Source organism: Rana temporaria, chromosome 8 (genome assembly GCF_905171775.1).
Source record: "Rana temporaria chromosome 8, aRanTem1.1, whole genome shotgun sequence".
NCBI lineage: Eukaryota > Metazoa > Chordata > Amphibia > Anura > Ranidae > Rana > Rana temporaria.
In genome coordinates, this window is record NC_053496.1 from 15025990 (window position 1) to 15042323 (window position 16334).

Sequence of the window (16334 nt, forward strand, 5' to 3'; positions counted from 1 at the left end):
TGGATCTGTTTCCGCGGATTTTTATCCCCTGGGATGGATTTCAAGCGGATAAAAATTTGAAGACATGCTTTAAAATCTATCCGCTTGAATCCATCTCAACGGATTGATCCGCTGGTCTGTACAGACTCACCGGATCAATCCGTCCGAATGGATCCCCCGCATGCGTCGTAATGATTCGACGCATGCGTGGAATTCATTATATGACAGCGTCGCGCACGTCGCCGCGTCATCATCGCGGCGACGGCGCGACACGTCATCGCGATGGGATTTTGGCGCGGATTTCGATCCTATGGTGAGTACACTCCATCGGATCCAAATCCGCGGAAATCCTCAAGAGGATTTATCCGCGGAAACGGTCCGTTGGACCGTATCCGCGGATAAATCCTCTCGTGTGTACTAGGCCTGATACAGCGAGCAGCTATGGCCGCTCGCTGTATCATGGGAGCGCACCCACAATTACTGACCACCATGCGAGCTCTCGCATGACTGTGGTGAGTAATTGCGGGGAGGACCAGAGACAGCCGCCGAGGGACCCCAGAAGACATGGATCGGGGCCACTCTGTGCAAAACAAACTGCACAGTGGAGGTAAGTATCACATGTTTTTTTTTTCCTTTAGTAACCCTTTAATTATTAAACATATATGTTGTATGTATGTTAAAATATAATAGTATATACTGTATTTATCGCGGTATAACGCGCTCCCGCATATACCGCGCACCCCTAAAGTTTCCCCCGAAATTCCTGTAAAAAAAAATGTTATATGATTTTATTACTTACAGTTTTGGTGTCTTCCCAGCGTCCATCGTCCGGGCCGGCGTCCGTCTGCGGCCCCGATTGGTGTCCTCCCGGCTTCTCCAGCGCGCGCCTCAAGTCGAGTCCCCGCTTCCCACACTCAGTTCGAACGCCTCCGCCGACATATACCGAGTGCAGTACACTCGGGTACATTCGGCAAGGCTCGGCTTCGCTCGCGCTCACGCTCTGTGACGTTTATGCGTGAGCACGAGCGAAGCCGAGACTAGCCGAATGTACCCGAGTGTACTGCACTCGGTATATGTCGGCGCAGGATTTCAAACTGAGCGCGGGAAGCGGCTATCGGCGTATATCGCGCACCCACGATTTTCCCCTTATTTTAAGGGGAAAATAGTGCGCGATATACGCCGATAAATACGGTATACATTTTATTATTTTTCACTATAGGCAGCATGGAGGCTAAGTAGATTACACTCTTGCCTCTAGGTTTAACCCAGCCTAAAACTCTATCTGCATGGAGTTTCTGTGTTCTCCCCATGTCTGAAAATATGTTGGTAGTTGACATGTTGGTGGCCATTGCATGTAAACACATGAAAACACGTTAACACACGTTTGCTCTTTTTGATGTTCATTTACAAGCGTTGGCTTATATTAACACATATTGACATCTCTTTCTGCTCATTTCAATGTAAACGCATGTGTGCTAAAAATACGTATGAATCCAGCACCTGTCTACAGATTTCATTTAGTATTGTCAATGTTATGTAACCAACCTAAAATAACCAGCCATGTTATATAATCAACCTAATTCATATTTAGTATTATTTTTATCCATAGTTAGAAAGTCCTGTTAATCTAGCCTATGTCTTCTTTTAAGGATCCAGGAAAGAACCGGATTGGTCAGTGGCTAAATGTGAGCCTCAGTCAGGGATTGGCTGAACTTTCCCTTCCCCTCTCCTCTGAGCCTCCACTGGGAGAATACTCCATTCGGGTGAAGGACACAGTCCACACCTTTACAGTGGAAGAATATGGTAAGAAATTGCCCTTAAAAAATATTTAATACTCAAGGGCCCAGATTCTCGTAGATGGGCGTAATACTGCGGCGGCGTAACGTATGTCATTTACGTTACCCCGCCGCAAGTTTTACAGGCAAGTGCTTTATTCACAAAGAACTTGCCTGTAAAGTTGCGGCGGCGTAGCGTAAATCCCCCGGCGCAAGCCCGCCTAATTCAAATGAGCCGGGTAGGGGGCCTGGAGCATTTAAATTAAATTTAAATTTCCCAAAGTGCATTGCGCTAAATGACGTCGCAAGGACGTCATTGGTTTCAACGTGAACGTAAATGGCGTCCAGCCCCATTCACGGACGACTTAGGCCCCATTCACACGAGAGGATTTATCCGCGAATACGGTCCAGCGGACCGTTTCCGCGGATAAATCCTCTCGAGGATTTGTGCGGATTTCCAATGCGATGGAGTGTACTCACCATCGCATTGAAATCCGCGCCGAAATCCTCTGGCGATGACGTGTCGCGCCGTCGCCGCGATTATGACGCGGCGACGTGCGCGACGCTGTCATATAAGGAATTCCACGCATGCGTCGAATCATTACGACGCATGCGGGGGATCCCTTCGGACGGATGGATCAGGTGAGTCTATACAGACCAGCGGATCCATCCGTTGGGATGGATTCCAGCGGATAGATTTGTTTAGCATGTCAGCAAATATTTATCCGCTGGAATCCATCCCAGGGGATAAATATCCGCGGAAACAGATCCGCTGGAGTGTACACACCATAGGATCTATCCGCTGAAACCCATTCGCTGGGATTTTTCAGCGGATGGATTCTATCGTGTGTATGGGGCCTTACGCAAACAACGTAAATTTTATAAATTTCGACGCGGGAACGACGGCCATACTTAACATTGGTTGCCCCTCATATAGCAGGGGCAACTTTACGTGTCGCAAATCTAACGTAAACGTCGTAACTTCACTGCGTCGACCGCGCGTACGTTCGGGAATTCACGTATTTTGCTAATTTGCATACTCGACGGGGAAAACTACGGAGGCGACACCTAGCGGCGAAAAAAATATCTAAAATTTTTTAATTTATTTCAACCAGATAGGGGAGTGTAATCATAAAAATGCAAGACTAAATTGCATGCGATGGTATGGCAGTTGATTGCTGGTAAGCAATGAACAATGAACCTAATCCAGGGATATATTAACACACTCAGCTAATACATACAGTGTATTGAACCGGACATGAAGGAACAGATGGGAAAAATCTGTCTAGAAAATCGCCCACCTAACTGACCTTAGTCCATGGATATGGAAAGGATAATGGGTGAAGGCGTTAGAGTCCTTAATACTGCAATAGAGTGTATGGCTGAGTGTGTCCCTGGTATCAGAGTAGCGCCAGTACTGCCATACCATCGCATGCAATTTAGTCTTGCATTTTTATGATTACACTCCCCTATCTGGTTGAAATAAATTTCTCTGTGAATTACAACCAGTGATAGGCCAATAAGAGACCGCTCGTTGATTACCATCAACGCGGGATACCCCTTAATGAAATATCTATGCTCCTGAGGAAGCGCTAATTCCATGAGCGCGCAACATGTCAAGCAAATCCTCCTAGTCCTCTGGACAACCATCTGGTCACTTGTGATATAACGTTTTTATAATTATGCTTTTTATCTTAAGCTTTTTATGTTAGAACTATACAATGAATGTGAACCTTGTGTGGTAAACCAGTTGTTAATTGAATTTCACTTTGTGATCTTTTATTTATAACGGTTTCTATGATATTTCTGTACCTATAATACATTTTTTTCTAGTTTTCTACAATTTTTGTATCATGTGCCTTCAAAGCCCAATTCACTAGTCCTTAGTTCAATTCTACATTATCGGGGTGGTGGCACACCTAATACCGGTGCATCCGTATTATTACCTTACGTTTGATGCACACAAAATTAGGGTTTTCTTTTATTTATTGTGTTGACTTTTTCAGACATATTGGGCCAGATTCAGAAAGGAGTTACGTCGGCATATCTCCAGATACGCCGTCGTAACTCCGAATGAGGGCCGTCGCATCTCGGCGCCTGATTCATAGAATCAGATACGCCTCACTGTTGCCTAGATACGAGCGGCGTAAGTCTCCTACGCTGTCGTATCTTAGGGTGCATATTTACGCTGGCCGCTAGGTGGCGCTTCCGTTGATTTCCGCGTAGAATATGCAAATGAGCTAGATACGCCGCCGTAACTTCGGGCGCAAATTCTTTCAGAATACGGGACTTGCCTGTCAAAGTTACGGAGGCGTAGCGTATATGAGATATGCTATGCCCGCCTAAAGATAGGCATTTCTCTCTGAATCTAGCCCATTGTATCTATGTTTTGCCGAAATCTGCCTATACGACTTTTTGTTTGGGCTCATGGAGCCGTTCCATTTTATGTTATATGCAAATATTTTCAATAAAAATCTTTATGGTAAAAAAAAAAAAAAAAAAAAAATATTCCTTTAAATATCGTGCCTGGGGGACCCCCTTAGTATGCATGTAAAGTAGCGCATTTTCCCTGTGTTTAGAACAATACCACAGCTAAAATGAAAAAAAAGTAATTTTAAACTGATTGTGGCTGTAATGTATTGTCGGATGCCGGCAATATAGAAAAAATTCATTGAAAGAACATGAGTCCATTACCAGGCCCTTTGGATCTGGTATGAATATTAAGGAGAACTCTGCACAAAAAAAAATGCGCGGGGGTCCCCTCAAAATCCATACCAGGCCCTTTAGGTCTGGTATGGATTTTAAGGGGAACCCTGCGCCACAATTTAAAAAAAATGGCGAAAGGCCCCCCTGAAAATCCATACCAGATCATTATCCAAGTACACAACCTGGCAGGCCGCAGGAAAAGGGGGGGGACGAGAGAGCATCCCCCCTCCTGAACCATACCAGGCCACATGCCCTCAACATGGGGAGGACGTTTGGGGTCCCCCCAAAACATCTTGTCCCCGTGTTGATGGGGACAAGGGCCTCGTCCCCACAACCCTTGCCCGGTGGTTGCGGGGGTCTGCAGGCTGGGTGCTTATTGGAATCTGGAAGCCCCCTTTAACAAGGGAACCCCCAGAGCTTGTGAATATTTGTAAAATATACAATGTGTTCCTTGTATTAAAAAGTTTAAGACTCTGTCCTACACCATCCTTGATTTCTATTCATATATCTCTACAGTTCTTCCAAAGTTTGAAGTTTCCCTTCAGTTCCCCAAGGTTGTTTTGGTCAACAGTAACCAATTCCCACTTCACGTATGTGGAAGGTGAGTCTGAATATCAATCTATACAATCCTGTATAGTGACTGGAAGAAAGGAAAAGTCACGTGTTGCACACATTCCAAATAATCATTAATGAATAATAACACGTTCTATATGTTACATATGTTAGAAATGTGTTATGTCTTTTAGATACACCTATGGGAAGCCAGTTCAAGGAAACTATACAGCCACTGTGTGTCACAAGCATTCTAGATTTTGGTGGAGAAGATACGTTAATAGTCAAGACGATATCTGTGCTCATTTCATTGGAACGGTAAATGCAACGAAATGACAATTAAATAATGAGAAGATAATGAATACCAACATGAGAAGCCAACCAGTCAAATATATGCACCCCCATAATTTTAAAGGGAGCCAGTAAGTCAGAATATCTGTTTAACCACTTAAGGACCGCCTCCTGCACATTTACGTCGGCAGAATGGCACGGCTGGGCACATGCACGTACAGGTACGCCCTCTGCTAGTGCCCAGCTGGGCACGCGCCCGCGGCGCACGCCCGCGACCCGGTCCGAAGCTCCGGGACCGCTGGACCCGATCGCCGCTGGAGTCCTACGATCGGTCCCCGGAGCTGAAGAACGGGGAGAGCTGTGTGTAAACACAGCTTCCCGTTCTTCACTGTGGCGGCGTCATCGATCGTGTGATCCCTTTTATAGGGATACACAATCGATGACGTCACACCTACAGCCACACCCCCCTAAAGTTAGAAACACATATTAGGTCATACATAACCCTTTCAGCGCCCCCTTGTGGTTAACTCCCAAAACTGCTATTGTCATTTTCACAGTAAACAATGCATTTTAAATGCTTTTTTTTGCTGCGAAAATGACAATGGTCCCAAAAATGTGTCAAAATTGTCCGAAGCGTCCGCCATAATGTCGCAGCCACGAAAAAAAAAAATCGCTGATCGCCGCCATTAGTAGTAAAAAAATAATATTAATAAAAATGCAATAAAACTATTCCCTATTTTGTAAATGCTATAAATTTTGCGCAAACCAACCGATAAACGCTTATTGCGTTTTTTTTTACCAAAAATAGGTAAAAGAATACGTATCGGCCTAAACTGAGCAAAAAAAAATTTTTGATATATTTTTGGGGGATATTTATTATAGCAAAAAGTAAAAAAATACTGAATTTTTTTCAAAATTGTCGCTATATTTTTGTTTATAGCGCAATAAATAAAAACCGCAGAGGTGATCAAATACCACCAAAAGAAATCTCTATTTGTGGGAAAAAAAGGACGCCAATTCTATTTGGGAGCCACGTCGCACGACCACGTAATTGTCTGTTAAAGCGACGCAGTGCCGAATCGCAAAACCTGGCCGGGTCCTTAGCTGCTAAAGGTTCCGGGTCTTAAAGCGGGGGTTCACCCTTAGAGGGCACTTTTCCCCCTTAGATTCCTGCTCGTTTTTACTAGGGGAATCGGCTATTTATTTTAAAATATGTGCAGTACTTACCCATTTACGAGATGCATCCTCTCCGTCGCTTCCGGGTATGGGCTTCGGGAATGGGCGTTCCTTCTTGATTGACAGGCTTCCGAAAGGCTTCCGACGGTCGCATCCATCGCGTCATGATTTTCCGAAAGAAGCCGAACGTCGGTGCGCAGGCGCAGTATAGAGCCGCACCGACGTTCGGCTTCTTTCGGCTACGAGTGACGCGATGGATGCGACCGTCGGAAGCCTCTCGGAAGGCTGTCAATCAAGAAGGAACGCCCGCTCCCGAAGACCCATACCCGGAAGCGACGGAAGAAGATGCAGCTCGAAAACGGGTAAGTACGGCTCATATTTTAATACAAATAGCCGATTCCCCTAGACCGAACGAGCAGGAAGCTAAGGGGAGAAATTTTTTACAAATGGGTGAACTCCCGCTTTAAGTGGTTAAGAAGCCGCAGATGGAAGCTGTCATTCTCTGATGCCGAAGTCATATAATTGTTCCAGGGCAGCGAACTTAACATTTCTCTGCCCAAAAGTTGCATGCAATAATTAGACTGGTACAGCATGGAGCTACACTGGAGCTGGTGAAATTGGGCATGTGTACATTGTTGTTTGGTGCAGTACAACATTTCACAGCTGGTCTCAATAAAAACTTTTGGTTGGCTGTCAAAACATCCTTTCAGTGCTCACATGAGTCCAACTTGGGATGCTTCTACTGATATTAAAGCCACAGTTTAATCCGCTTTCTATGGTTCCCGCCTTTGCCACATGATCAACATGTTTTTTTTAATTTCTTAACCACTTAATCCCCGGACCATATTGCTGGTCAAAGACCAGAGCACTGTTTGCGATTCGGCACTGCGTCGCTTTAACTGACAATTGCGCGGACGTGCGACGTGGCTCCCAAACAAAATTGGCGTCCTTTTTTTCCCACAAATAGAGCTTTCTTTTGGTGGTATTTGATCACCTCTGCGGTTTTTAGTTTTTGCGCTATAAACAAAAATAGAGCGACAATTTTGAAAAAAAAAAATATTTTTTACTTTTTGTATAATAAATATCCCCCAAAAATAGATAAAAAAAAAAAATTTTTCCTCAGTTTAGGCCGATACGTATTCTTCTACATATTTTTCGTAAAAAAAAATCGCAATAAACGTTTATTCATTGGTTTGTGCAAAATGGCGGCGATCAGCGATTTTTTTTGATACTGCGACATTATGGCGGACACTTCTGACACTTTTTACGTTTTCTTCCTGACGAGAACCTGGGCCGTGTGTACAGGGCTTTAGAATAGGTTCACATTGGGCTGCTGGAGTGAAGCCGTGCGAGTTCAGCTGAACTCGCGCAATTTCACTCCCGCCTGTCAGTCCCCATTTTGGCCGCGATTACAGGGACATCTGTGCAGGTTTAGGACGGTGCCTTTGCCGGCAAAGATCTATGATATAGACTTGAGGACAAGGTCATCTCTAGGGTCTCCAAGAAATAAAATAAGTAGACATTAAAACATTTAAAAGGTTTGACCCCTAAATTTAAATGTATTTCCAGCCGTAAAGTACACTGCCTGATTACTAATTCTATGTGTGTGGCTCTTTCTCTCTCTCTTAGCTGGATAGATCAGGATGTAATATCATAGAAGTTAATTCTGAGGTCCTTAACCTGAGAAGCAATGACATGGAAGATGTACTGAGAGGAGAAGCCTCCATCACTGAGACTGGGACAGGTAACTTCTATTGTCACACTTAGAAATGGAATATATAATGGACATAGGATCAGGAATTATGGGGCCCCTTACACAGCTTCAGGCATGGGCCCCCTGAGAAAATTGAGAAGCGGGGGGGGGGGGGGGGGGTGAATTGAGAACCGGGGGGCACGAATTGTGGGGGGTTGCGCTTGGGACCTCTGGGCCCTTTAGTTAAAAAAAAAAAATATATATATATATATATATATATATATATATATATATACCGTATTTATCGGCGTATACCGCGCACTATTTCAGGGCAAAATCGTGGGTGCGCGATATACGCCGATACCCGAGTTTGAATACTGCGCCCGCATATAGCGAGCGCAGTATACTCGTGAATCTTCGGCCAGTCTCTCGTACTGACGTCCTGACGTCCTGAGCGTACAGGACGTCAGTGCGAGAGGCGCCCGAGCCTGCCCGAAGATTCACGAGTGTACTGCGATCGCTATATGCGGGCGCAGTATTCAAAGTCATGGCGGGAAACGAGCGAGAGGACGACGCCGAAGGACGCCGGACCCGCCGAAGATGGACACCGGACCCGCCGAAGATGGACACCGGACCCGCCGAAGATGGACACCGGACCCGCCGAAGATGGACGCCCGACCCGCCGAAGATGGACGCCCGACCCGCCGAAGACGGACGCCGGACCCGCCGAAGAGGACACCCGAAGCCGCAGAAGGACGCCGGACCCGACGAGGCCGCAGATGGACGCCGCGCAAGACATCAAACTGTAAGTACAAAAAAACAAAAAATCTTTTTTTCCCACAGGATTGGGGGCCACTTTGGGGGTGCGCGGTATACGCCAGAGCGCGTTATACCGCGATAAATACGGTATATATATATATATATATATATATATATATATATATATATATATATAAAAAAAAAGAGGTTTAAAAAATTAAAAGGGGGGGGGGTTGCCATCCGGGGGCCCTGGGGACCTCTGGGCCCTTTAATAAAAAAAATATATATATATATATATATATATATATAAAAGGGGGGGTTGCCATCTGGGGACCTGAGGATTTCCGGGCCTCTGGGAACCTCTGGGCCTTTTAATCAAAACAAACAAAAAAAATATTAAAAAAAATAAATAAAAATTATAAAAAAGAAAAAAAAAAAAGGGGGGTTGCCATCTGGGCCCCTGGGGACCTCCGGGCCCCTTACAGGTGTACTGTCTGTACCCCCCTGATGGCGTCCCTGCATAGGATGCTCAAACAGAGCTAATATTACATTTTACATTTCAGAGGAAAAAATAACCTCTTTTAAAAATAAGCTTTTTAAATACAAAATAAGCTATTTTTAAATAAGCTAGTAATGTGACTTAAAGTCATAGTTTAGTTTTACCAAAAAAAACTGCCTGTGCAGATAAGGGGGAGTCTGTAGATTAAAAACAAACTGGCCACTTTGACTAAAGCAACCTGGGCTTCCATAACACCTCAGCAGTGCCACAGGCTGATTGCCTCTATGCCACGCCGCATTGATGCAGTAAATCATGCAAAAGGGGCCCGTCCAAGTATTGAGTGCATACTATACTGTACATGGACAGACTTTTCAGTAAGCCAAAATTTCTGTATTCAATTTTTTATTTATCTTATGTAATAATCACATTTTTGGAGATACTGAATTTGGGGTTTTCACTAGCTGTAAGCCATAATCATCAAAATTAAAAGAAAGAAATGCTTGAAATATCCAGTGGTACAGGATTTCCAGAGCACTATGTTCTACCCAAAGAGAGAACACCGCACAATCTGTGATATTCATCTGACCAAAACATTTTTTTAAATTAACAAAACTATTAGTCCTCACCATAAAAAATAAATATATACAAAACCACCACACATTTATTTTAACTACTTCACGCAAATCGCCGGTACGTCAGTAGGAGGAAGTGGATTTATCGGGGTATAGCCTGCAGCGGCTCGGCCATTATCCTAGTCAGCGGGGGGGCATGCCCCCTCCCCCCTCCTGCCGCCGTCCGCCACTCTCCCTGGGCCTCCACGGTCCGGCTAGGCTGTGACCCGAACAAAGACGGATTCGGCTTTGATAGTAAATTTCCAGAAGTGATGTCACGTCACTTCCGGTTTACTCAGCTACAGATGGCTCCTTTTCAGAATCGCCGATTTTGGTGACCTGAATACTTTAAAGTGCAAATGAGGGATTTGGGGTCTTTTAAGGCCCTGATCCCTCCATAAAGAGTACTTGTCACCACTTATTACTGTCACAATGGAGGTTTACATTCCTTGTGACAGCAATAAAAGGGACAGTGTTAAAAAAAATAAAATAAAATAAATTAGAAAAAAAAAAAGTAATAATTTTTAGAGCACCCCCGTCCCCGCGTGATCGCACCCGCAAATGTAAACAGTGTTTAAATAACACATGTGAGTTATCGCCACGATCATCAGAGTATGAGCAATATTTCTAGCACAAGACCTCCTCTGTAACTCTAACCTGGTAACCGTTAACATTTTAGGTATCTATTTACTCAACATAACTATTTCACAATATACAAAAAATGTTGCTAAGTTCTTATTTTTATTTTATTTTTATTCAAAAAAGTGTATTCCCCAAACAATTGCGTTTAAAAGACCGCTGCACAAATACTGTGTGACATGAAATATTGCAATGACCACCATTTTATTTTCCAGAGCCTTTGCTAAAAATAAATAAAAAATGATATATATATATATATATATATATATATATATATATATATATATATATATATATATATATATATACACTGTGTATATATATATATATATATATATATATATATATATATATATATATATATATATATATATATATAAATAATATGTTTGGGGGTTCTAAGTAATTTCCCAGCAAAAAATACTGGGGCAGATCCACATAGATCTGCACCCGCGCAGCGTATCAGAGATACGCTACGCCGCCGTACCTTACCCGGCATTCTTTTGAATCCTCAAAGATTTTGCGCCGTAAGTTACGGCGGCGTAGTGTATTTCTGGCGGCGGATTTCAAATTGGGCGGGTAGGGGGCGTGATTCATTTAAATGAAGCGCGTCCCCGCGCCGAATGAACTGCGCAATCGCTGTCCCGAAATTTCCCGCTGTGCATTGCGCTAAATGACGTCGCTAGGACGTCATTTTTTTAACTTAGACGGGACTTACGTACATTCCGATTCACGGACGACTTACGCAAAAAAAATTAAAATTTCGACGCGGGAACGACGGCCATACTTGGCAAGTCTAACTATACGCTGCAAAATACCAGCTTTAACTATACGCCGGAAAAAGCAGACTAGAGACGACGTAAAGCAATGCGCCGGCCGCTCGTACGTTCGCGGATCGTCGGAAATAGCTAATTTGCATACCCGACGCGGAAAACGACGTGAACGCCACCCAGCGGACGCCGAAGTATTGCATCTTAGATCCGAAAGGCGTACGAAGACGTATACCTGTCGGATCTAACCCAGATGCCGTCGTATCTTGGTTTGAGGATTCAAACCAAAGATACGACGCGGGTAATTTGAAAGTACGCCGGCGTATCAGTAGATACGCCGGCGTACTCTGTCTGTGGATCTGACCCACTGATTTTAATTTGTAAACAACAAGTGTCAAAAATGGTCTCAGTCCTTAAGTGGTTAAAACGCGTAGGGAGGGCCCTGCAACACATAAAAAGCAGACCTAAAATCAACACATGAATATTATATAATGCCACACATAAATTAGCAATATAAAATAAAATTTAGCCATTGTCAGCTTTGAAAACCCAAATTCTAAAAAGCATTGGTACCGTCTAAGTAAGAAAAGACCACATTTTTAGAAATGATCATATATCTCACACTATTTCTTATCCCCTGATTTGATGAAGAAATATGTGATCTCTTGTTTGTTTTCAATGTTACCTTCGGCAGGAATTGTGTTATCTACAACCAGCCAATCTAGTATATCTGATGTAATCAATAAGGTGTCGTTTGTTGATGCTGATGGTAACTACAAAGCTGGGATCCCCTACAATGGAGTGGTGAGTTACAAACAGCCTTAATTCACCAAGGGCCAGATTCACAGCGGAGATACGACGGCGTTTCTCCTGATACTCCGTCGTATCTCTCAGAGTATCTATGCGACTGTTTCATAGAATCAGTTACGCATAGATATCCCTAAGATCCGACAGGTGTAATTGTTTTACACTGTCGGATCTTAGGGTGCAGTACCGCGGCCGCCGCTGGGGGGAGTTTGCGTCGTAAACCAGCGTCGGGTATGCAAATTAGGAGTTACAGCGATCCACAACGGATTTTCGCGTTCGCTACGTCGCCGCTAGTCTAGTTTCCCGTCGCAAAGTTAGTTGTAGTTTTTGGTGCCTTAACTTTACACAGCAATCGTATTGCTGTATAAAGTATGGCCGTCGTTCCCGCGTCGAAATTAATAAATTCACGTCGTTTGTGTAAGCCGTCCGGGAATACGGAATTACGCTACGCGCGTCGCCGTTCGATAAAATGACGTCACTTCGCGCAAAGGGCGGCGGGAGTTACGAAATGTCGCAGTCATGAAAAAAATCGCTGATCACCGCCATAAGTAGTAAAAAAAATAAAAATGATAAAAATGCAATAAAACTATCCCCTATTTTATAAACGCTATAAATTTTGCGCAAACCAATCGGTAAACGCTTATTGCGATATTTTTTTACCAAAAATAGGTAGAAGAATACGTAACGGCCTAAACTGAGGAAAAAAATTATTTTATTTATATATTTTTGGGGGATATTTATTATAGCAAAAAGTAAAAAATATTGCATTTTTTTCAAAATTGTCGCTCTATTTTTGTTTATATCGCAAAAAATAAGAACCGCAGAGGTGATCAAATACCACCAAAAGAAAGCTCTATTTCTGGGGAAAAAAGGACGCCAATTTTGTCTGGGAGCCACGTCGCACAATTGTTTGTTAAAGCGACGCAGTGCCGAATCGCAAAACCTGGCCGGGTCCTTTAGCTGCATTTTGGTCCGGGTCTTAAGTGGTTAATGAACATCTGTTCACCGTCCAACATGACAACGATGCTAAGCACACAGCCAAAACCATACTGGAGTGGCTTAGGGACAACTCTGTGAGTGGCCCAGCCAGAGCCATATTAACCACTTGAGATCCGCGCTATAGACGAAATACGTCCGCAGCGCGGCTCTCAAGTGCCAAGTGGCCGTTTAAACACGGCCTTTTATGTGCCGACGCATCGCCGAAGACCCGATGCGTGTACCGGGCGGCCGCGATGTCCGCCGGGTACACGCGATCTTCGGTGACACGGCGGTGACAGCAGGGACGTGGAGCTCTGTGTGTAATGATGAGGTATAAACACAGAGCTCCACGTCCTGTCAGGGAGAGAGGAGACCGATCTGTGTCTCTTGTACATAGAGACACAGCATCGGTCCCCTCCCCCAGTCACCCCCCTCCCCCCACACAGTTATAACACACCCAGGCTACACAGTTAACCCCTTCCTCACCCCCTAGTGTTAACCCCTTCACTGCCAGTCACATTTATACAGTAATTCGTGCATTTTTATAGCACTGATCGCTGTATAAATGTGAATGGCGCCAAATTTGTGTCAAAAGTGTCCGATACGTCCGCCGCAATATCCCAGTCCCAATAAAAATCGCAGATCGCCGCCATTACTAGTAAAAAAAAAAATAATAAAAAAAATCATAATTCTGTTCCCCATTTTGTAGGCGCTATAACTTTTGCGCAAACCAGTCGCTTATTGCGATTTTTTTTTTTTTTTTTTACAAAAATACGTCGAAAAATACGTATCGGCCTTAACTGAGAAAAAAAATAGTTTTTTAAAAAAAAAATTGGGATATTTATTATAGCAACAAGTAAAAAAAAAATATATTTTTTTTTAATTGTTGCTCTTTTTTTGTTTATAGCGCAAAAAATAAAAACCGCAGAGGTGATCAAATACCACCAAAAGAAAGCTCTATTTGTGGGGAAAAAAGGACGCCAATTTTGTTTGGGAGCCACGTCGCACGACCGCGCAATTGTCAGTTAAAGCGACGCAGTGCCGGACGCTGAGATTTCACCTGGGAACGAAGGGGGTTTATGTGCCCAGTAAGCAAGTGGTTAAACATCTCTGGAGAGACCTGAAAATGTCTGTCCTCAGACGGCCCCCATTTAACCTGACTGAGTTTGAGAATATTTTTAATTTCAAAGAATGGCAGAAAATTCCCCAATCCAGGTGTCCAAAGTTTGTCTCAAAAGGGGTCTGAATACTTAAATACTCATGGGATATTTCAGTTTTTTTCTTTTTAATGAATTCACAGACAGTTCTAAAATTCAGTTTTCAGTTTGTCGTTATGGGGTACCGAGTGTAGCTTAATTACCTCAGCTCCGGAAACTCCGACAAGAAAATGGTAGATTTTTTTCCGACAGAATTTTGCCTCAAACTTGTGTTGCATACACACGGTCACACAACATTCCGACCTTAAAGGACGCTGTGACGTACAACACTACAACGAGAAGAGAAAAATTAAGTCAGATGATTCCGAGCATACGTCGACTTGATTCCGAGCATGCGTGGCTTTTTGCACGTCGGAATTGCATACAGACGATCTGAGTTTCCGACAAGAACTTTTCCCATCGGAAAATTTGAGAACCAGCTCTCAAATTTTTGCTGTCGGAAATTCCGACAGAAAAAGTCAGTTGGAGACTACACATGGTCAGAATTTCTGAACGAAAGCTCACATCGAACCTTTCTTTCTTGTCGGAAATTCCGACCATGTGTACGGGGTGTTACACCCTTCGTAAACCAGGCCAGTGTTTGCTATTTAGCACTGTGCTATTTTTACTGGTAATTGCACGGTCATGCAACGCTGTGCCCAAACAAAATGTTTTTATTTAATTTTTTCACGCAAATATAGCTTTCCTTTGGTGGTATTTGATCACCACTGTGTGTTTTTTTTTATATCTTTTTATTATATAAACAAAAAAAGACTTTAAATTAAATTAAAAAAATATATATTTTTCCAGATTGAAGTGATGGACGCCAGTGATAACCCTATACCAGGTATTAATGTTTACCTAACATGTGATAATCCTTCAATCAATAACACCTTGGTGACAGATGACAATGGACGAGTTTCTTTCACGCTGGATACAAATGGCTGGGAGGGACAAAAATCCCTAAAGGTACTAGAATGTTTGTCCAGATATATTATGTGTGTGTCCTTTAGCTTATATGCAATGGGGGGTAGTTAATAAAGGTTTTGGCCCAGATTTTACAGACATCGGCGCATATTTATGCCGCTGTATCGTATCTCTTTTACGCTACGCCGGTTAAAGATACGCTGGGTTTCCTCGGCGTAAGCCAGTGTAGGTGGAAGTGGGCGTGAGCCATGCTAATGAGGCGTGACCCCATGCAAATGATGGGCCAAGCGCCATAGAAGTACTAAAAATGAACGGCGCATGCGCCGTCCCGTGGCCGCATCCCAGTGCACATGCTCAGAATCACGTCGAGACAACTGCCTAAGATACGTCGAATCACTGCCTACAACGTGAACGTAACCTACACCTAGTCATATTCACATACAACGTAAACGACAAAAGTTATGACGGCTTGTGTTCCCTGGTTCATACCTTTGCATGAGTTGCGCCTCCTATATGGGGAATAACTTTACGCCGGACGTACGACTTACGCAAACCGCGTATATGATGCGACGGGCGCAACTACGTTTGTGAATCGGTGTATGTCCCTCATTTGCATATGTGCATAGAAAATCTATGGGAGCGGCAAATGCACCCGGCGTAAATATGCGCCCACGATACGACGACGTAGGCAAATTACGTCGGTCGTAGGAAGCCTATTTTTTAGGCGTATCTAGTTTTGTGGGCACGGCGCACAGATACGATGGCGCATATTTACACTTACACGGCGTATCTTGAGATACGTCGGCGTAAGTGCTTTGTGAATCCGGGCCTTTGTTTTTATAACAATTACTGTATTTATTTGCACAATATTACTGCACTCAGTCCTGGCATCCCTTTAGCTGGGCTACTATACCCAGGGGGCAAAAAGGTCTATTTGATCATACGCCCACCCTTTCTTTGAGGGGGCGGCAAACGA

The 16334-nt window shown here is 43.7% G+C and overlaps 1 protein-coding gene across 2 annotated transcripts in view; it reads left to right on the forward strand.

The window, feature by feature from the left end:
* The window catches only part of LOC120946694 (alpha-2-macroglobulin-like), a 135479-nt gene that overhangs the window by 28903 nt on the left and 90242 nt on the right, over nucleotides 1–16334 (forward strand). For both annotated transcript variants that reach the window (XM_040361322.1, XM_040361323.1), the window contains exons 6-11: nucleotides 1629–1782; nucleotides 4977–5061; nucleotides 5207–5330; nucleotides 8109–8223; nucleotides 12145–12254; nucleotides 15242–15400. In XM_040361322.1, the coding sequence (XP_040217256.1) occupies nucleotides 1629–1782; nucleotides 4977–5061; nucleotides 5207–5330; nucleotides 8109–8223; nucleotides 12145–12254; nucleotides 15242–15400 (747 nt within the window). The remainder of the gene's footprint in view (nucleotides 1–1628; nucleotides 1783–4976; nucleotides 5062–5206; nucleotides 5331–8108; nucleotides 8224–12144; nucleotides 12255–15241; nucleotides 15401–16334) is intronic.